General features: G+C 52.0%; 1 protein-coding gene across 3 annotated transcripts in view; it reads right to left on the bottom strand.

Moving 5' to 3' along the window:
* Positions 1-566: 566 nt before the first annotated feature.
* Prr5 (proline rich 5) overlaps positions 567-22,454 on the bottom strand; it is a 40,321-nt gene continuing 18,433 nt past the window's right edge. For all 3 annotated transcript variants that reach the window (XM_051189539.1, XM_051189540.1, XM_051189538.1), the window contains 7 exons: positions 16,262-16,342; positions 10,685-10,733; positions 10,394-10,451; positions 4,913-5,004; positions 4,368-4,508; positions 2,677-2,812; positions 567-1,418 (listed from right to left, as the gene is read on the bottom strand). In XM_051189539.1, the coding sequence (XP_051045496.1) occupies positions 949-1,418; positions 2,677-2,812; positions 4,368-4,508; positions 4,913-5,004; positions 10,394-10,451; positions 10,685-10,733; positions 16,262-16,342 (1,027 nt within the window). In that variant the 3' untranslated portion in view covers positions 567-948. The remainder of the gene's footprint in view (positions 1,419-2,676; positions 2,813-4,367; positions 4,509-4,912; positions 5,005-10,393; positions 10,452-10,684; positions 10,734-16,261; positions 16,343-22,454) is intronic.

Here is a 22,454-nt window from a genome sequence, read left to right as displayed (position 1 = left end):
TGTGACCAAGGAGGACCACACTCCCCTGGCTCTTTAAAGAGGAGCTCAACAGAGTTCTACTCCAGGCATGGCTTGTCAGGCTAAGCTGCTGGGCCAGTCTACAGCAATCCTGCCAGAGCTCAAGAACACTTATGCCCATTTACCAGGCTGTGGAACCAGCCCATTTGCAGACCAGGGAGGTCCTAACCACCCTCAGACTCTGGGTAAAACTTTCTGGAGGTAGAGAACTACTCCTAGAGCAACTGGGAACACTGGACCACCCCTCCCACCACACCAGGGTCTTCAGCAACCCACACACAAAGAAGAGCAAGATCTGGAGGTCCCATGTGACCCCCCCCCCTAATGCAGTGGGTCACTCCCAGCTAATGTGTGGGTCTGGGACCAGGGACCTGACTTATACCTTGTATGCTTTCTGGGCCCGTCCATCAAGATGACATAGCAACATTGGACCTGAAAACAAGTACAAGAGTGGACAATGGGCAAGTGTCCATGGCCTTAGCTTGGGAATGTGCCCTGGCAGGAGGGTGAGGTGGGGGGTCCCAGAAGGACACCAGGGGGAAGACGGGAACCCAGAACTGTAACTTTATTTCATGCCTTCCTGTTTGGTGGCCACCCAGGGCAGAGGGAGGCAGGTCTGGCTGTGGCTTGAGTCCCATCTCTATGGGGGCCAAGCTGGGCTGGCATAGGCAGAACCTACTGGCTTCACATTTTCCTGGGTAGGTGTGGGCACCAAGGGCGGGGCAGACAGGAGGACACACGGTGACCCCATCTTTGAGGGTCATCTGGGTGGTACCAACGGGACATTCAATCAGACCTGGGGTACGCAGACTGGGAATATACAGTGACCAAGTCAGTGACAAGGGGGCTGGTGAACAAGTCTCTCACACACACATCCACGCACACACAAACAAACAGGGGCCAGTAAAAACATGAACGAACCTCAGGCCATCACACAATACTTGGCCGGCTTCCGGTTGCATCAAAGTCAGACACACTGGAGCGACTACCCCGCCCAAAGTCAATGAATATTCCTTCAGAGTCTGAGTCCACGGACTCCAGGATCTGGTCCACCAGTGTCTCAGGGCTGGAGGTGGGTGGAGAGCCGTGGGCTGGGCCCTGCTCTGGGGAATGGGCAGGGGGGAACAGTCTGCTGGGGCAAGGCCCTGAGTGGGGTGTTGGAGAGGACCTGAAGGTCCCTGAAGGGCCCTGGCCAGGTGTGTCCACAAAGCCCTGGGGCTCAGGACAAGATGTCATCTCAGAGACCGAGTGCCTACGGATGCTTGTGCCACCAGCTGCTGTGCCTTCTGCTTCATGCTCAGCCACGGGATTGAGCAGGGGTGTATTGTAGCTTTTGGAGCGCACCACCGGGTTCTTGGCTAGGACGTCTCCAGAGCGGGAGCGGCGCAGGAGCCGTTTCTCTGCAGGAACAGACACAGTCACAGATACCAGGATGGTGGCTGCTGATCCACATGTTCCCTCTATGTCCCAAGCCTGACCTCTGGGCAGAGGCTTCTCAAGTGTCTAACCCACAGAAGGGCCAGTAAAAGGCTCAGTGGCCCCCAGTTCTGGATCAGCCTCACTAGCCCCTGGGTACAAGTTCCTGCTCTAATTGGAGAACTTTAACAACCCAAGCCTTTGCCTGAACAGGCAGTGGGACCTCAGCTGCCCAGGTTCAAATCTGCAAGCTGTCAGTGACCTGTGAATGACCCCATGTCAGTCATACATCCATGTCTTGTTTTCCTCATCCACAGGAGCCTATGGATCTTAGGTAACAGTGCTTTCCTAGGTTAGACTGGGCTCCTGTTCTTACAGGCTGGCACTCAGGGGACAAGCCTGCATGGAGGAGCTGCAGGGTGTGGCAGTGCTATGAAGCAGCTGTTTATAGACCTCACTAGCTGTGTAGAATCATAGGCTGTAGGGAGTGAGGACAGAGCAGAATCCCTTTGGCCATGTAGGAGAAAGGCTTCCAAGCAGGACTCTGCAATGCCCAATAGTGACCATAGGGTGGCACTCCTGAGTACGGCAAGCTCTGTCAGGGAGCCTCTCTGGCCAGGAGGGGTTGCCTTCTTGGTCAATAGGTATCTTCTGTCTACAGCCAAACAGGACCCAGGAGGTGCAAAGCCCTCCAGCTCTGAATCGCCTCAGCTGAGGCACACTCCATACTAGGGTTTTACACCCTGTGCAGCAGCCCAGATGATGGGGAGCCAATTAACCCCATCTGGTCTGTTCCTATGATCTAGCCAACATCCCCTCCTGCATCCCAGTGGTCACTATGGGAACTCACATATATTCCCTGCTAGACCAGAACTATAAAGGAGGGTGTAGGTTGATCTCTGGGCTGGTATGCAGTAGGCACGCAAAAGATGTTGCTGAATGAACAAGCAATGACATGGTCAGCTTCTGAGGGACCCACCCAGCTCTATAGGGCCTCCTTTACCTAATCCCTCCCTGAGCCCCTATAGATGTAACATCTAGGGGATGTGTGATGGGCCTTTGTAGAAAGCTATCACTGTTCTGGGGGTTGCCTGCTACCCTCCAACAGCTCCTCTACTCTGGGGGTCCAGATCTGCACATGGCAGGGCCAGGCAGGTGCACGGGTAGACTGGCTGTGTGACTGTAGCTGGTTCCCTGTGGGATCCTGGTTTTGCCCACACCATTGCTCCAGGAAGCACCCACCAAGGATGCAGGAATGGGTACAGGGCCCTTCGCTGGAGTAGAGGCCATAGGTGCCCAGGTACGGTGACACCACCTTCTGGATCAGTGTCTCAAGGCGTAGGTAGTCTTCAGTCACACCCCTGGACTCGTGTACTCCCTGAAAGAGAAGGAGGGGTCACAACCCTGGTCCAGCAGCAGCTTGTCTCTACCCCATCTTCCCCAGGATGAGTCCCAGGTAGGAAGATGTTGCTGCAGTCTCCTCTGTGGCTGGGCGACCTATAACCACATGAGGAGATTTACACTATAGTCACTGGCACTGGTGTCCTGGGGCCCTGGGTGATTCTGTGAGAGACAGAACCAAGCTTATCACCAGAGGTTCCACATCACTGCTCCTGACTGGAGGTTGGGGAGGGTGAGGGGCACAGGTAGGTCTTTTTGAGATTAGGTCTCATTATGTGTCTGAGGCTGCCTTGAACATGAGGTAGACCCTCCTGCCCCTGACTCCCGAGGGCTGGGATTGCAGGTGTTTGCCACCACACCCTGACCATACACTCCTATAAACTTTATGAGTTCACATCTCCACTGCTCATGGCACAAGTAAGAATCACACATGGCTGTTAGTGTGATTAGTACCCCAGTAGGAGCTGTGATCCTGGAGGTCAGGCAGGGACACACAGTAGGCCCTCAGTACACACTGACCAGCAGCTGTGATCTCAGAGCAACTCAAGACTTGAAACAGTGAGGGGCCAGGTTCACCTTGGGATCAAGGTGAGGTCAGGGGACAAGTTCACAATCTTAGGGCAAGGCCACTCAGTCTGGGGAGAGGTGGCTGGTGGGACAATGGAACCCTGTGTGGTAAGGAGGCTATGCTAGGACTTAGAATCAGAGCCAGGCAACGCCAGGAGGCACAGTAGCCAGCAGGGGGCAGCACCACTCTGGGCACTCACTGTCTCCTCCAGTGGAATCCCAGGCCCCAGCACCAGTGACCAGACTTCCATCTCTCCCTGTCAGGCCAGGCCCAGTCTATGGAAATTCCACCCAAAGGCCTGCACTTGGCTTCATTCCAAGGTGACCACAGCCCCTGACCCAGGGCAGCCCCTTGACCCTGCAAACTGCAGCCTGTTACGTGCTCTGAAACCTTTACCATTTCCTTCTGCCGAGGCCTGACCCCACAAACCCTAACTTTAAAAGGATTTCCACATGTACAAGGGACTTACTACAACGAGACTTTTGGTGCCTGTGAGAATCCAAGCGAGGCCACCCTTCCACAAAGTAAAATGTTTCCCTGTTAGTAAAATGGAGCAGTTGGTGGTACCCTCTAAAGTTCTGAGGGTTGCAAGTGAGAATTCAGTACAGAGAGCTGACAAGCTGTAAGAGGACATGTTAGATGTAGGCCACATGTGTAGGTGGCCCGAAACTCCTCTGTCCTAGGGCAGGTCTCTTTACTCCAGTATACTACCTGGCCACTGTCCCTTCACTAGAGCTAGCTTTGTTGATGAAATCCATCTGTACCAATGTCTGGAACAAGAGTGTGTGTGTGTGTGGGGGGGCTGCCCTGGTAACTAAACATACAGAAGCCAGCTGCTGCCATGAATAAGTAACCCTTGTCTGCTTCATACCCTGGCCCCAAAGCCTTATTTGTCTACTCCCTGCTCAGTTGGTCTCTAGCATCTTCCAATCTCAGAGTCCTGGGTCCCCAAACCCTGTCCCACCTGCAGTACCAGCAGCATCTGTGCGATGGCAGGGGGCACGCGAGCATGAGAGCGGGCCAGCGCGTCCTCCAACTTCACACTGAGGGTGATGGTGTTCCGGAAATGCAGCAGGGCAAGCTGGCGGACTGAAGGCTCCTTGCCCTGTGGACACAGGAAGAGGCATGTTGGTCCTACTGCTATCATGCAGTTTTCTCTCTCTATCCCAGGTTGGGGGTGGGATATGGGAATGGGCCCCAGTGACACCCAGCCTGCCCCCCATTCTCGCTCCCACACAAACCCTGCCACAAAGATTTAAGATACCCTGTAGCCTCCCCTAGTAGGGCTTTCTCTGCCATCTAGGGCCCAGCTCCACTAGGCTTCCTCACTCTAGGCCTTATGGGACCTGAGGAGTCACAGGCATGCCAGGCTCAGCTGGCCTGTAAGGGATAGCCTGGGTTAGTGCAGAGGGCATCAAGCCTGGAGTCCTTCCTGGATCCATCCCAGGTTCCCAGAGTGTATCTTGGACAACTGAGACTCCCTTCACCCCCACATACCCAGCCATATACCTGCACAGGGTAGAAGATGGCCTGCAGCGTGGGCAGCACGTCACTAAAGAAGAAATCCCAGGTCTCCGCCAGTGAATCTAGCAGCTTCTGTCCTGTGGGCAAGAGGAGCCATCACAGCATGTCTTGAACACACTAGCAGACCCATCTAGGACAAGGAGCTAAGCAAGAGTGGGAGGTCCCCGAGGCCTTGCAGAGGCATCTGCCCCAGCATAGAGTAGTTCTCTGCCACCCTGAGCTCCTGTCAAGTGGGCACGTGACAACACTTACACTCTAGAGCAGATGGAACAAAATGAGACTAAGTCATGAAGATGCTCAGTCAGGCCAAGTGATGGTGAATGTTGGCAGCTGATTTCTGTCCTGCCTTGAGCATGTATGTATGCCTGTGCAGGCACTGGCACAGACCCTTTCATCTGTCTACTTCTTCCCCATCCATCCACTTAGAGAACCCCTAAGTGGGACAGGCCCTGTCTTGGGCACTGAGGATAGTCAAGCCCCCAATGGCTCTGGACACCCCCTACTATCTAGCAGGGAAGCAGGATACAGAACAGCCTTAGGGTGGACAATGGGTAAAGGGTGGCCTTCAGGGTCAGTGACACAGGCTACAGTCTTTGGCTCCCTCTCAAGGGCCCAGGGCACAACATCCCAGCCGACTTGTGGGAGATAGGGATTGGCAGGGAGGACTTCCTGGAGGAGTTATCTGGTGTCTGAGCTGGCTTGAGATGGATAGGCTGGGCATATAACACCCACCCCTACCAAGTGAAAGAAGCAACTGTGTGGGGAACTGGAGTTCAGATAAGCTGGAGGAGCTCAGATGGCTTCAGGTAGAGTGGCACCACATGCCAGGTGGGTAGCCATCAGGAAATGGGGCAGTTAGGTGCCTCAAGATGACTCTGTGGCTTGCAGACTTAGGAACCTGTCACCAGGGTAGACAGCTGAGACATATAGCCACTGGGTCTGGAAGTAAACAGTCCCAGTGTCCCATAGGCCTCTGCCACCATGTGGGTTTGAGCACGGAGGGAAGGGTCCTTGACTGCTGGCCAGCCTGTCTGTCTCCAGGTTTCTATGGGAACAAGGAAGCCTGCTAAGGTCTTTGCCTAGCTTTCCAGTACTTGTGGAACTCTCCCTCATGGAAAGCCCCAGGTCCATGCAAAGAGAGTATGTGGTGGATACAGAGAGCTGGCCCCAGGAGCAGGCAGGCCTCTGTGTGTGGCCTGCTGGCGGACAGCTCTAATACTCCTGGGTGGCCCACACCTGGCTCCAGGGGCAAGGAGGCTGCAGGAATGCCCGGGGCAGGCGGATGCTCACGGCCCCTCGGAGCTCTGCCTGAACACAAAGTCCCTTCATACAGGAAGAAAGGCTGTTCAGTCCTGGCTGGCTGTGGGGTGGCCCTGGGCGCTGGCCAGGGCAGTGTGCCACCAAGTGAAGGTCGTCTTCCAGCCTACAGGACGGACACACCACAGAAAGCAGATGTTGTAAAACACAGAATCCAGGCCCCAGCTGGAGCCGGAAGGGTAGCCTGGTCCCTGGCTGGGTTCTTGCCTGGGACTGTGGCCTGGGCTGTGTGCTAGGGAGTTGGGTCAGTAGAGGCTAAAGTCAGACATGAAGGCTGAAGCCTTGCTCTATGGCTGTGGTGGAACCCCAGAAAATTCTTTCAGACAAACCCAGAGGCACCCTCTATGTAAGGAACAGGGTAAGTGCCCAGGGTTCAATGACAAGGTACCCTGTGTTTGCTGGTGGTAGGACACAGCCAGTAAATGTGTGCTCCCTGCCTGGGCCCCAGCCAGAGGTGGAGCAAGAAGCTTCAGTGAAGGGCCAGGCTGAGGCTTCATGATGGCTTTCACTGGGCAGTCAGTCTCTCCTTTATTCAGCCCCAAGAACCAACAGGAGAGAGGCAGGCGGGTACAGCTCCCCGCCAGCATGCAGGGAAGGTTCCAGGGATGGTGATGTCCGTAGAGAAATGATGGAGGTGGGGACTAATGTTGTATTGCAGGGGCTGTGGCATGGGCGCAGGCAGGCAGGCAGGGAGAGAGGAGAAGAGCGCTGGGTGCACAGACACACATATAAGCTACACTGAGTTTGGCTCCTGGGCAAGAAGAGACAGACCCCAGCCTCAGCAGCAGCAAACCCCTGTGGCCTCCTTGGTATTGAGCTGGGAACCTTCTGAGGTGCAAGACTGTTCCTTTGCAGTGAGCACTCCTGTTCCAGCTGGCTCCTGACTCCAGGAACCTCCCAGTTTGGAAGATGATGACTGAGGCCTCATTAGAGGCTGCAGAGAGGGGACCGGTGCGCAGGTTCAGACTGCTCTCTGGAGGCTACCACCTGCCTCCATGTGTCCCTTCCAGCAGTTATGGGCTGAGGGCATGGCCGACCCACAGGGCAGCGGTGTGACTGAAAGGGATGGATAAGCCCCTGAGACCACCACACTCGGAGGCCGCTACACAGCTCCACACAGGACGGAGTCATGCTTCCTTCTTCCCCAGAGCTTCCCTAGCCTGTCAACATCTGGTTTATGTCTCAGTCCTCAGTTCCAAGTCCCTGCAGGGTAGGGCCTGTATCTTTTCCATCTCTAGGTTGAGGGAGACTCCCTGGAGCCCTGAGGGCCGGGAGGCTGCAATATGTGATACCCACGATGTGTTCACAGATGCCTGGAGCTTGCTGCTTTCCCTGGGCCTAGTGGGACAGTACGTGTCAGGGCACCCTTTTCCCTTTCCCTGGAAAGCCCTCAATCACAGTCACGAGGCTCCACAAAGATGCCCTTCTCCCAGGACCTGGCTCCCCTGGGCCACGTTGGTGGGAGGCACAGGCACTTCAGGGAATGTGCTGAGTCAGGAGGGTCAGGAGGGTGTGGGAGGCCACTTCCTCAGGTGCCAAATATTCACAGCGCCATCCTAGGGCTTGGCTACTGCCTTTTCCAGGAAGCCCTAGGCTGCCTTGGGCCTCTTGACCACACCCACTGTTTTCAGGCTTTCTCATTCTTGCCTTGGCCTGCCTTATCTGACACACGCAGGAGATCCCTTGGAGTGAGGCAGAGCTCTAGGCCTCAGGCCCCCATTCTCTGAAGTGGGTTGACAGCCATTTGCCCAGGGCTCAGCACTTGGAGGAGGAACCTAGAGCAATGACTTACTTGAGTAGGCTAAGAAAGCCATCTATCTGCCATGCGTCCAGTGCAACCCAAGTAGGATCGAGTATTTATGGCTCCTTCCCAGGGATGCTGGGGTGTCCACCCAGTCAGCAGAAGCAAACCAACAAGGACATAGCCTAGTGGAGAAGACATCTGGTGCTTGGCCCATGAGAGGCGCTCAGAAAACCCTGTCAGCCAGCACAGCACTAGGCCACAGTAAGTACCTCTCACCCCTCTCTCTCTCTCCCTTCTTCCTTTTTTTTTTTTTTTTTTTCTTTCTCATTTTTATTTTTCTGGGTATTTTGTTTGGTTTGGTTTCTGAGACAGGGTTTCTCTGAGTAATCCTGACTGTCCTAGAACTCAATACGTAGAACAGGTTGGCCTCGAACTCATAGAGATCTTCCTGCCTTTGTCTTGAGGCATGCACCACCACTCAATGCTGAAGCTAGCACAGGTACTAGTATACAAAAAGTAGGTGCTTATAAAATGCTCACATCCTGAAGTCAGTATAGGACCTGGGATATAGTAGGTGCTCATCAAATGCTGCTTACCAGAGCCTGCATAGGACCTGGCACATGTGGACTCTACACATGCTCACAAGGCCTGGAACACAGCAGAAATTTGCAAAGGGGAGTCTGTATATGTCAAGTCCACTGCCTCACCACAGTGCCCAGCTCCTCCTGGGTTCCCTAAGACTACCAGACTCCAGGGGCCTCAAGTACTGGAATCAGGAGGTCAAAGCCTTTAGTTCCATGATGTAGGTTGAGCCAGGCAGGGAGGCTGGCTGGACTATGGAGCCTGAGAAAGGACTAAGGGTGCCCTTCCATCACACCGAGACTTGAATTCTGCCTCAGTCCCTTCCCTGTAATGTGGCTGTGAACAAATTGCCTGTTGTCTCTATTCCCATGTAGGAACAATGACCTTTGCCATAATCTAGTTCTCTGGTCTTTGGACATTCAAAGACTCAACATGGTTATTTCTCAGACAACGGATGGGTCCCTGTTATGGTCTGGGTATAAGGCAGCCCCTGAAATAGGTCATGTGTTGGTTGATGGTGTGGTCCATAGCCAGTGGCACTGTGGATGTGACTGGAACATGAGGGCGCTGGTTTCATCATGTGATGGACCACTGACCAGTTCAGAGTTGAATGTGCCTTAGAAGGTGGGGCTTAGGACGAGGAAGTGGGTTGCGGGTGTGATGGTTAACACTGACTATCAACTTGACAAGATTCAGAATAGGAGATGTATCCTCTCTCCAGGTTGGGTTAACCGAGGTGAAAGGACCCCATTCCAGATGCTGGGGTCCTGGACCGAGTGAAAAGGAGAATGTGAGGTAAACATCAGCATTCATCTCTCTGCTTCCTAGCTGTGTGTGCCATGTGACCTGTCTCTGCCACCATGCTTTCCCCACCACGATGGGCTGCAGGCTCCGACTGTGAGCAAAATATGCTTTTCCTTACGCTGCTTTTGCCATGGCATCAAGAAACATAACTGAGGTACTGCAGGAAGGCCCATGAAAGGTACTCATTGCCTCTGGCCTCTTCCTGTCTCTCTGCTTCCTGGCCACAGAAGCTGTTCCTGGTGAACAGCTTTGCTAAGCCACATGCTCTCTGACATGGCATTGGCTCTCAGAATCAACATGTTAAGGTCTAGTGTCCCAGGACCTCTGACACTGTGAGTGAAAATATAAACCCTGTCCTTTTGTGATGGTTAGCTTTGCCAACTTGACACAATTTATAATCAAACAGCAAGAGACTCAATTAGAAATTATCTAGATCAGGCTGGTTTATGGGTATGCCTGTGGGGCCTTGCTTGTTAGTTGGTATAGGAAGACCCAGCCCATTGTGGGTGGCACCAATTCCTAGGCAGGGGATCCTAAACTGTGTGAGAGCCGAGTGCAGCAGATAGCAGCATGCATGCGTTCACCTCTCTGATCTTTACTGTGACTGTGCATGTGTGATGGCCTACTGGAATTATAAGCCTGGAATTATAAACCCTTTCTCCCCTAAGTTGCTTTTTGCAGGGTGTTTTATCACAGCAACAGGAATGAAAGTAGGTTATCCTTTTGACGTACTGGCTTTGTCACAGTGAAGAGAAGCTGAGGGTCATGGTCCCTGTGGGTAGTGAGATGAGCACAGGGCTTTTCCCTAGGGTGGCACAGCCTTCCTGGGCTCCCAAGTATGGGGAACAGACCCTCTCCAAGGTCCTCTCTTAGTCCTGTTGCCCAAAGCTGTTTCTTTCCTTTCCAGCCATCTTAAGCAGAAAGCCACCCTCTTTCTAGCACCTGTCATACCACTGTCCCAGAATGTCAACCACAACCAGGCTGTAGTCGGGCTGGCTACACTCATCCCCCAGACTCACCCTCGTAGAAGCGTATCTTGTCACGAAGGATCACCATGCCCTTTGTGAGCAGCTGGTTCTGAAAGAGAACAAAGGTGTCATCACTGACCTGCAGCTATTCCAGGGTGGTCTGGCCCATGGGACCCCCAGGAGTTCACCAACATGCAGCCAAGACCTAAGACCAACCCTCTTGTCACACAGTCAAAACCCCATTCATCCTGAGAGACAAGCCTTGAGCCTGCTCGGGCAGTCACAGGTCATATGATAATAGAGACACCCTTTGAGGGACTGATCAAGCCTTCCTCCACATACCTGCAAGTACTCAGTGAAGAAGGATCCCAGCTCTGTCTTCAGCAACTGCCTATGGGGGAGGGGAGACGAGAATGAGTTGAGATCATACAGTGCTGGTGAGGGTTGGAAACACCCAGGCAGCCAGGGACCAACCTGCTAGGTACAGCAACACAAGTGGCCCAAAGGAATATTTCCCCCATGTGACCCACGGAGTGGCTGGGTCGCTATGTATCTCCTCTACCCATCTCACAGAAGAGAAGCCTGAGGATCCCAGTGGGATCATGACAGCCTCTACTTCCTCAAGCAGACACCTGCAGGCCTGACCCTGCAACACTGGGCTCCATCCAAATTCCACAGCTGGCACAGCCCTCCTTTCCCAAGTGGCTTCCCCTTTATTAGCTGAGTCTTCGTGAAGCCAGTGGCAGGCAGGCACTGACTGGGGTTCCCGTATACCGCTGAGGCAGGTGCAGCTCTGAGAGGGTGAGCCACAGATTAACACAAAAACCTCTACTTGGTGAGCAGGACTGCCTGTTTCTAGTGGGGTCATTTCCCGCCCTGATCGCATGCTGGAGAAGTATGGCTACTGTGAGGGTTTGAATGAGGATATCCCCATGGGCTCGGATCCTTGAACACAAGGGTCGCCAGATGGTGGCGCTGTTTGAGGAAGCTGTGGAACTTTTTGGAGGTGGAGCCTTGGTAGAAGAATTGGGAGGGGGATTTGAAGATGTGAGCTCTTGGCTTCCTGCTCCCGCCGCCAGGCCCGCCCCTTTATGCTTCTCCACCATGATAACCTCTTATTCTTCTACAGTGCAAGACAAGTAAAGACGTCCTTCTGTTGGTTGCTTTTGGTCACAGTATTTAATTACAGCACCAGAAAGGAAACTAATACAGCCCCTGACATCCACAGTCTTCATGTACTAAGCCAAACCAAGCAGGAGTCCTAACTTTTCTGGCTGCTATTTCCACCTGGGGGATGTAACTATTCCTGAATCACAGGTAACACTCACCCATCATACTTCCGATACACACAAACCCTAGTTACACTGCTTAAACAACACCATCCCCAACAGCATGGTCTTTCAGTTGCCTCAGTGAGTGACTACAGTACAAGCTCCTCCCCATCCTGATTGGTAGCTGGGCCTGGCACTTTCTTCAAAGCTGCTCAGTGATTGGTCTCCATCTCCTGCCCTTCAGTTCACACTCAACCAAGCACATGTCTTCCAGTAACAACTCCCACAAGATGCTTTATAAAAACAGACAAACCAGGTGCTGGAAAAGAGGCTCAGTAGTAGAGAGCTTGTCATGCAAGAACAAGGCCCTGGGCTCAGCCCCCAGAACTGCAAACACAAAAATAAGGACAAGCTGCATAGGAACTGGAAACCTATGAGGGCTAAAACTCAAAACAAACACAAAACGTAACAAAAAGAGGAAATGACCAAAAGAAGCAAAAGCAAGCACAGCCAGGTGGACAGGGTGCTGTCCTCACATATGCACAGCAAGCTGAAAATGGCACATCACAAAACTGGGTGCAGTGGACACATCCATCCCTTAGGAGATTGTGAACACAACCGGCACGTCTGGGCCCATCTTGGACATGCTCAGGGCATGCTCATTCTCCTGTTGATTCAAACTGACACAAAGTACTGACTCAGGCAATTTACTAAATCTTGTATGGAGGATGAAAAACAATGACTGTGTTGGAAGTGGGAAGCTCTGAACATGCCATACTACAGAGCCATTCCTGTAAGTTTGTTCATCTACTTGTTTTAGACAGGGCCTTGGTATGTAGCTCAGGCTGGTCTCCAACTCATTATGGGCCTAGGCCGATCTTAAACTCACAGTGAGCAGTCTTCATAAGGGGAAACTGAAATTCAGAAGGCACATAACGAGGCAGAGTCAGGCCTGGGGACCCAAAGTTGGCTCCCTAGTCTTGTGGGATTAAAAATGTAACCTGACCAGGCATGGTGTGTCAGCTGTAATGCCAGCACTCAGAGGTAGGCAGAGGCAGGATGACCACTACAAAAAAAAAAAAAAAAAAAAAAAAAAAAGATGGGGAATTGCTTTCCTCAACTATAAGCCAACCTTCTGTGCTCTGAGAGAAGCCAAGGAGAAGGTGAAGGGCTATGGGCTATGGAGAAGAGATTGAAGGAAGCACCAGGGGTGTTCAGTCACTTGACAAAGTGCTATGGGGGTATCATTATGAATTGTTTGGCCTGCATTCATAGGTATCCAAGGATGCATGTGGCTCAAGAGCAGCAGGCTTGATAGACTGATTAGAACAAGAAACACTAAAAACTAGTCAACTCACAGTAAAGACAGCTCAGTGACATGTGGCCAAGGATGCCAGCCAATGCTTCTCCAAAGAAGATGCATGACACCATTAGTCACCAAGAAATGCCAGCCAAAGCCACAAGGAGCCACTGTGGCACCCACAGTGTTCTAAGAATCTCAACCAGAAAGAAATATAGTGAGAGGCTGGGAACACCATGGGAAGCAAAGTTTCCCCAAACTGAAACCGTGACCCCCCCCCACAGAGCATCCAGACATATGTTAAGAGAAACAATACCACATATCCTTGTAAAATCTTGAACACAGAACCTAGGCACACACCTATAATCATGGCACTCAGAGGGCTGAGGCAGGAGGATCTCAAGTTCAATGCTAGTCTAGTTATAGAGGTCACCAGATCCATTCTTTAAAACCAAAACCAAGCTGGGCAGTTTTGCAACACCTTTAATCCCAACACTCAGGAGGCAAAGGCAGGCAGATCTTTGTGAGTTTGACGCCAGCCTGGTCTATAGAGCGAATTCCACCATAGCCAGGGTTATGCAGAGAGACCCTGTCCCGAAAAACAAAGCAAAAACAAAGAACAAAACATAAACCAGGTGGCCTATACCTTTAATCCCAGAACCCAGGAGGCAGAGACAGAGGATCTCTGTGAGTTCAAAACTAGCCAAAGCTAAACTGAGAGTTCTAGACTAGTCACTGATTCATAATGAGACCCTGTCTCAAAAGAACAAATAGACAACATAAACAAAACCCAGAACTAAATGAAAACCCCCAAACCTTTTGTACAAGGATGCTCTCAGCAGTGGTACCCAGCACTCCATCACAGCCATAGGCCACATAGGTAATCAGATGGAGCAAGTCAGTGTTATCACAAATCTAGGCTCCAACACAGCCAGACTTCAGAAGCACCACGGGAATGGCCACATGCTGTCATGAAATGCCATTCATATGAAATGTCCAAAAGAGGAGTCAATAGGGACAGGAAGTGGACATGCTTGCCAGGCTGTTAAAGGGGAGTGACTCTCTTGGAGTGATACAAAATGAACTGGAAGTTCAGTGACAATCATACAACCACATATTCACAGTCAACACATACCAGAGCATTTTAAGGGAATTTTATGGTATATGAATTGCAGTGAATAAAAGTTTACACAGCCATGTGGTGGTCTGTTGAAGACAGTGGCTGTGCAGGTGCATCATGGGGCTGGAAATTCACACCACTGAGCATCTCTGTACTTTGTCGGTAACACATAGCATCATGTCAGAGTCTTGGTGCTCAGGACAGTGACCTGCTGGTGTCTGGGAAGTGCTAGGCAGGCTACACTCTGCACCACAGGCATGCAGCTGGATTTACCATCTGGCTTTATGAAGGCACACTCTGATTATCCCACATGGTGGAAGTGTCTTGGGATGCACATGTTTCCTGTGCCCAAATCACATGTGGTCTAGGTACATATGCATGCATATGTATATGTACGCACGCACATATAAAGGGAGAAAAGAGTGATGCAAACGGCAGAGACTTTAATTGTGACTGTCCCTACCGAGGAACAGCCGACAGACCCCTGTCCATGTCACTAACTAGGCCCTACTAGGGTGGTGGGTAACTTTGTATGCAGCCATTAATGGGTCCATCCATGGACTCTCTCAATGGATCAAAGCCAATGATCAGCTAGGCATTTGAAGCACAATCAGTTGCAGTTAATTTTTACTTGAGGTAGGGTCTCAGATACATCGGGATGGCCTTAAACTTGATATATAGCTGAGGATGCCCTTGAACTCCTGGTCTTCTGTGTTACAGGTGTGAATCACTGACATTCAGTACTGGGGTTGGAACTCAGGTTTCACGTGTGATCAGCAAACACTCTACCACCTGAGCCACAGTCCCAGCCCTAGACCTAGTTAATGTAATGTGGAGGAGAGCTAGAGTGGAAAGGGACATTTCTGAATGGCCACGGACCCTGGAGTTGGGACCTGGATTCTAGCTCAGTCAGAAAGCCACTCAACTGCCAGCCAGTGACCATCTATAAAATACAGACATGAAGGCATGGACCTGAGGGCTATGGTGGGTGGAGGGGGTTCAAGGCACCTCAAGTGCTCAGTGCATGCTAGTACAGACAGGCTTCACCGAGAAAACCAGTTGCCATTATGTGAGGATCCTGGCATTTTGTTTTGCGCTGGTGAAAAGGCAGCTACTCCGAGTTTATATTCCATCACCCTGACTTTGACTCACTTTCTAGTCAGAACTGGGACATAGGGTGGCTTCTGTAAACCTTACCCTCCCTAACCCATCCTAGGGATCAGGGCAACCCCTAAGGACTAGAGGCCTCTTAGAGAAGAGATGGCAGCCACAATCAGAAGGGCCAAGAGAGATGCACAGTGCTGGGCTCCACCCACTCTGTGGATTAAAAGGTATCCCCTTTGCCCTCTGCTCCAAGCAGATTCTTTCCCTGTGTATGGTGCTGGTAATGTAACTGGGCCTCGCACATGCCATGCAAGAGCTCTTCACTGGTCAAGCACTGACTGGCCAGCAGATTGTTTAGATTTGTTATAAGACATAAGAAAAATGGGTACCCTGGGCTGGCCAGATGGGCTGGGAACAGCAGGGTGCCACAATAAGCCACAAGCACAGGGCCTAGGGAAGTACCTTGCTCTGCTCTGTTTGACTCTGGCCAGCCCACTTTGTGCCTTGGGCCTCAGTTTACTCATATAAGGGCCCTTTCAGGTGGGTGTGGGGTTGTTGAACTCTGACCCATTTATCTTTACACCCTGCCTTCACTACCAAGAAGGTTCGCTGCTGACTTCCAGATACACTTTGAAAGTAGGGACAGTGTGCTCTGGATCAAGGCTAAAGGTTAACAGTGCGGAGCGGAAACACCTCATTGTGCCAGCTGTGTGATCCTGGGGAGGCAGCATGACCACCCTGAACTCTAGCCTCTTCCACTACAAACGCAAATTTTCTCAAAGCCACGGTGGCCTGGTTTGCAGCAGTAGTCTGAGAACGTTCCCCCATCCTCAGCAGCCTTACAACTTGGTTCCCAGCTAGTCACAGGAAATGAGGGGTGTTCGTGGCTGGACTGTTTCCTGAATGGCAGTGGGTCATTAAGCAGGTGGGCCCTTCCTCTTTGACAGAATAAATATCCTCTGTAATGCACCAGGCAGCAGGGAATGTGGACATTATCTCAAGCCGCTGAAGTCCCACCCTGCTGGCCCTAGAAGGGCGTCCCCAGGACAGTGGGGTGTGGACCCTCCCTTCCCCAGCCCCGGCCACACAGATGGGTTTCCCAGACAGGACTGGCTTGCACTCACCGGACACCCTCGTTGAGGATGAAGAGCTCCTGGTCAGGCAGCCCCTTGCGCTGGAAGACAGCTATCACTCCGTTATGGATGCTGTGGGCAGACAGGAGAGTGGTCACCCAGAAGCACTGGGCTTCTTGCTTCTCTCTGGGCCTGCCTCCTCCTGCCTATCCAGTCCCATCCAGTCCTACTCAGCCCCTTCTGAAAACATGGGTGTGTCCATGCCTTATTAAGACTCCAGGTCTGGGCTCCTGACACAAAGTCTGCCTCACCGGAACCTGCCAGGCATCCTGCACACCCTGTAGTCCAACCTGGGCAGACCTTCCCTTCCTTCCTGCATGCTTTTAATCCTCTCAACCAGGGCAGATACTGGGGGGGGGGGGTCTCTGCATCTCTTCACTCTCTGCTTTCCTTATGTCCTCCTAACTTTGCGTCCACACCCCAATACTTCCACTTCCATGATGGAGCTCCCATGAGCCACTAGGGTCCCAGCCCCCATAGGCCCTTCCAATGTTAACAGTGAAGCTGACATTGTTCAGGTCCTGCTGATTAAAACTCTGAGGCAGGAAGCTGCAAACACTTTTCTCTAAAGGGCCAGAGGGTTGGCTGTTAAAGGTCTGAGGCCTACCCAGCCTCCAGCTGCTACTTAGCTATCTGCTTTAATACTGTAAAGATGGGAATGTGGGACTGTATACCAATAAAACTTTATTATTCACACATCAGATGATGGATTAGGTTTGGCCCATGGGCTTGCTTCAGCAGCCCTGTATGTACTTTAGGGAATCCCAGAGTTGAACCTAGGCTGCCATAGTTGAGCCAACAGCCCTGAAGCCTCACACACATAGCCAGCTGACCATCTCCTAAGCCAGTCCAGGTTGAGTCTCTGCCCAACCCTCCAACCCTCCCCTTGGGCCCTGAACTCACTCCAGCCTGCTAGATGGTGGGAAGGGCAGGCCTGGGTTTGCATCCTGCTCTAGCTTCTAGCCCTTGGTGTTCCCTTCCATACAATGAACTGAATGAACACACTGTCCACCTACTGGGGGCCTACAAGGCCTTTTTGGGATGGGTACTCAGGACACCTTGGCCACACCCAACCCAGGGACCATTCACTGTATGTGGCCTATTTGGTGGCCACATATGGGTGGGGACAGTCAGACCCCAATTAGAGAAGAAAACAGAGGCTTAGCAGACCAAGGGACACATCTATCTATCCAGCAGAACCAGAATTGAGATGAAGCAATGGTCTCAGTCCCCCATCCCCATTGTTGGGGGCACACACATTAGATCTTTCTCCTTTTGACTCTCCCTAGCTCTGTGAGGCTCTTTGGGCTTTCCAAAGTCAAATAAATAAAGCAAAACAAAAAACAAAAAAGCCAAAAAAAAAAAAAAAAAAAAATGTCAGTTTGGAGAGAGGGCGGGTAGAGAAGGCCAGAGGACCCTATGTGATTTGTCATCCTGAAACAGAGAAGTGAAACCCTGCCTATCTTAGCAACAGTCTCCTGGCCTGAGTGGCAAGCCCAGTCAGGACATCTGCAGATGGTCCCCAGGAAACCACAGGAACAGAGGGACTTCCGGGTGAGGGCTGGGGGTGGGGCGGACATCCTCAGGTGTAGAGTCCTACTCCTCTCTGGCCTCCACTAGAAAACCAGGCTCTCGGTGCTGGCAGCCCAGGTTCCAGTCTCAGAGCCTGCATCCCTTCACTGGACGGGCACAGGGGGAGGCAGAAGTTAAGCCTGTGATGGACTGCTCCAGAGGAGGGACAGCCCAGTTCTGAGGCTCCTAGACCCACACTTGTGGCCACCCTGGTTCCACTGAGAATGACCTTACAATATCATCAGGAGGCTGAGACTCCCGCAGGGAGGTATGGAGACACTATCTTTCCCAGATCCCAGTCTTCTCTGGCCTGCCTTAGAAGGATCTGAGGACATGGAGATACTGGCTTGTTTATTTGCCAGGGGCCCTCCTTAATGTACCTGGAAGCTGGATGACAGGAGGCCACGCCCCTGATTTCAGACCTGGTTCTTAGTGCCTAGGCCCAAGTAGGGAAGAGGAAGAGCCAAGGGTGAATATGTCATGACTCCTAAAACCACTTAGTGTTCTACAGAAAGCTGATCTGTTCTGACATCTGGAAAGTAATGGACTTGTCACTCACCAGACTGGGTTAAAGCCCAGCATAACATGGCTGCCTCCTAGGAACGCTCCAGGTGATATGTTCCACCCTAACTGGCTTTTAGAAGCACCTTTTTTGGCTCTGGATCCTTCCTTGTCTTCAAGGACATTGAGGTAGCCCTCTAGATCTCAGCTCCCTGGTCACACCTTCTTTAACGTGTCCCACCCATCACAGATTCTGTGACCACATAAAGCCACCTAGACAGCCATCTCCTCAGCTCAGCAACTGTAATTTAACCACACCTGCTAAGTCTCCTAGCCATGTGAAAACCCACATCCCATAGACTAAGAAATAGGGCAGGAACACTTTGGAGCTACTGCTCTGCTGGCCACACCTAGACTGGGGCCCAGGGCAGAGCAAGGCAAGGTGAGTGAAGAAGGCCCATATCCCTAGGACCCCAGCCTGGAAGCTTTGGCTCTGTCACCTGGCCCTTAAAGAATCCATGGGTTGGGGGCTCCAATATACTTCAAGAGTTGAACATGGGTGGGATCTGGCCTCCGTCCACCCTCACATTTTGGGACTCCATGATCCCTGCAGCTCTTGGAATCCCAATTTTCTCAACTGTAAATCGAGTGTAGTAAGCCCCTCTCCAAGGTTCCAGAGGGCCCTGCTCCTTGTTCCCATCTCAGTTAGGACCACCTGTCCTGGAAAGGCACCTCTAATCTAATGCTCAGTTCACCCTGCCCCAACTGGGACAGGAACTCAGAGGCATCCCCAACACTGCTGTCAGGGGGTATCATGGTCCCTTCCTTCTCATGCCCTCATTCTCTTTATCGACAAGGACTGCCCACTCCGGAGGAGGACGACTGGGGGCAGGGGTGCATACCTTGCTTTGCAGGGGTCCCACACTTTGGGGTGTACTTTGTCCTGCTCCTGCCTGCCTAAGGCGGGGACAGAGGTAAGGCAGCCCTGGTTGAATGATGGCTCACAAGACTAGGATTCCCCCATGTAATCCCCTAGCATTTTGGGTTCTTTTTTTTTTTTAATTGTTTTTTAAAAATATATTTCTAATAATTTATTTAACCTGAAGGCATTCAGATCCCCTGGAACTGGAGTTACAGTTGTAAGCTGCCATGTGGATGCTGGGAATTGAACCTGGGTTCTCTGGAAGAACAGCCAGTGTTCTTAACCACTGAGCCATCTTGACATCTGGGAGTTTTTCTTAGGCCTCTGGGATGGAAGGCTAGGGACAACAGGGCACACCTTTGGCAGCAGAGATCCGCTGAGCCTGGTGGGGAGGCCTGCTGTGCCCTTGAGCTCTGGGAAGGCAGCAGGTGCCCCGAAACGGCTCCTTGACACCAGGTGCTTGTAGGGGACAAGGCAGCATGTCAGCCTCTTTCGGAGAACTTCCCATGCTCCTGCACACCCAGCAGACATGGGGAGCTGGAGCAGGCAGGCCCAGCGTTCAGTGTCTCCTGCTCTACTTCCTCAAGAGCCAAGTGCCACCACCCTCCCCTTTGATAGCCCCTTGTATACTTTCTGACTTGGTCTAGGGCCTCCGGCTCTGAGCAGGCTGTTTGCTGCTAAACCAAGATCTCAGCCTAGTCCAGCCAACACTGAGAAAATGAATGAATGAATGAATGATTAATGGACACATGACTGAGTGTGTGGACTATCTTAGGACACAGTAAAGTTGTGCAGGGAATTTGGGGGATGTCCTCACTGTCACTGTAGTGGGTTGGACACTGTCCCCAGGAGTTTGTGTATACAACTTCAATCTGACTGGGAAAGAGACTCTTTATAGCTGCAACGGGCTAAAAACCTAGAGATGAAGTGGTCCTTGGTTGAGGTGGCCCTGAATTGGTGGCTGATGGCCTCATAAACAAAAGGAACTTGGGTGAGGTATGGTGGTACAGGCCTGCAATCTTAGCACTTGGTGAGGTGGAGGCAGGAGGACCAGACCAGCTCAAGATCATCTTTGGCTACATAGTGAATTCTAGGTCAGCCTGGGATATGTTGGGACCTTGTCTCAAACAAAACAGAACTAGGGAGCTGGAGCAGTGGCTCAGCCATTGAACATACTGGGCTGCTCTTACAGAGGACCTGGGTTCAGTTCCCAGCACCCACATGGTGACCAACAACCACCTGTAACTTCAGTTCCAGGGGATCCAATACCTTTTTCTGGCCTCTGCAGGTACTAGGCACGTGTGCAAGCACACACAATATACATACAATAATTAAAAATAAGTATCAGGAAACAACAGCAAAAACAAAACAAATAGAGACCTCCAAAACTCATAGAGACCTGGCTAGAGAAGGCTCTGAAGATAGAGACAGAACTAAATAAAATGAAGTCACCATGACTAAGGACAGCAGAGCCAGCAGAGGCAAAGCCAGGACCCTCTCTAGAGTCCCCAGACAGGCAGGCCACACCCACTTTTAGTTGTGCCAGAACACACTCTTGTAGTTTGGGGTGGTACAGTGTGGCATGACTCTACAGCTCCAGGACACTAATGAGGTCAGGGAGGTAAAAGGGGACATTTGTGTGGGCTGAGAATGAGGGCCATAGCTTGGAGGACTAGCCAGGATCTGTAGGGTGATAATGCTGTTGTGACCCTGCTGGGGCTGAAGTCCTGTAGCCCCCTGCAGGCAGGACATACTAGGAGAGGAGCAGGGAGATAGGCAGGGGCTGCGAGGGGACTCTGAGCCCATAGTCTCCTCTCTTCACTTCTTTGTGTGAATGTAACCTGTCTGGGAAGGGATTAGGAATCAAATCATGCAATGTTGCACAGTATGGGTCCTAGGTGCTCTGGGCATCGCTTTATCTCTCATCTGGGGTGGAGGCTAGAGCCTCCTTTGTTGGATAAAATGTGACAAGGTGAACTGAGGGTCCTGAACAGGCTGGCATAGGATTGGAGCACAGAACCACTGCTTCCCCAGGCAGGGGGTGCCTCTATAGCCCAAAAGGCTGGAGACAGGACCTGTTCAGGTACTGTGGAAGCTGCTCTCAAGCCTCTGCAGTCTGAAAGTCCACCAAAAGAAAAACTTGTGGAAGGCCTGGTGGCCAATCCTTGCAAGGCCTTGCATGGCAAAAAGCAGATGCCTTTACAACCACACAAAGTATGGTGCTTTCTAAGTCCTCTGCGCCAGAGGCCCCCAGATGGGAGTGAAAGGGTACCCACAAAGTTGCTTTTATAACTCCTGTAGGTGTTCTCAATGTGCCTTGACTTAAGTTCTGAATTACAGGGTAGCTACCCTAACTGTGTACCAGAAGCCATGCTCAGAGCCTTATTTACGCATGTTCATATCTAATCCAACAACACACACTCACTCATATTATCGATGAAGAAACTGAGGACCAGAAGTGGTAAGCAAACTACTTAAGGTCAGGCAGCAGAGAAATGGGAGCTGAAATCTGAGCCAAAAGTCAGTGTGGCTCCACTAACCCCTGGTTAGACAAGGAAGGGGATGAAGTCAGGAGTGAGCAGTTCTAGGGCAAAAGGAGTCTTCCTTCTCTCACTGTTCTGCTCCCAGCCCAGTGAGGAGAACTGTGCAGGCCCAAGATAGAGGGAAACTGAGGCAGGCAAGCAGTCTTGGCTTTCAAGCAGTCTGCAGCTTAGTGGAGGGTGGAAGATAGGGTCCTAGCTGGCAGCCTTATCTTCTCCGGGTTGCTCACGGACTAGATGAACAGAAGATGTGTGTTCAAGTGACAGCTACGTCCCTGGTGGCAGACCACAGTGGGTGAAACACCTGGCAGGGTTTCACTGCCAGGTGGAGGGGGTGGAGAGCCAGCATCCACAGACCTCCCTCAACAGCCTACCTCACACTCCCTCGATCCGTATTTTACTTTGGGTGGAAATACTTATTTTTGAAGAGGCCACGAAGAGACCCATTGGGAAACTCGGCTAAAAGAAGTATCTGTGACTCTGGCTCTGAAAGCCCAGTTGGGGGAGGGGCTTCCCACGCCCGGCTGGTCCGGGATGGGCCTCCGGAAGGGTCCGGTAAGGAATGTCTGGCAGCTGCCGCACCCCCACGGACAGCTGGGAGGCCCGGGGTCCAACTCGGGGAAGCCACCGCCCACCCAGCGCCAAGAGC

The sequence above is a fragment of the Phodopus roborovskii genome, unplaced genomic scaffold, assembly GCF_943737965.1.
Source record: "Phodopus roborovskii unplaced genomic scaffold, PHOROB, whole genome shotgun sequence".
Classification (NCBI taxonomy): domain Eukaryota; kingdom Metazoa; phylum Chordata; class Mammalia; order Rodentia; family Cricetidae; genus Phodopus; species Phodopus roborovskii.
Note: the sequence above shows the minus strand (reverse complement) of the source record. Positions and strands in the feature narration are given on the sequence as shown.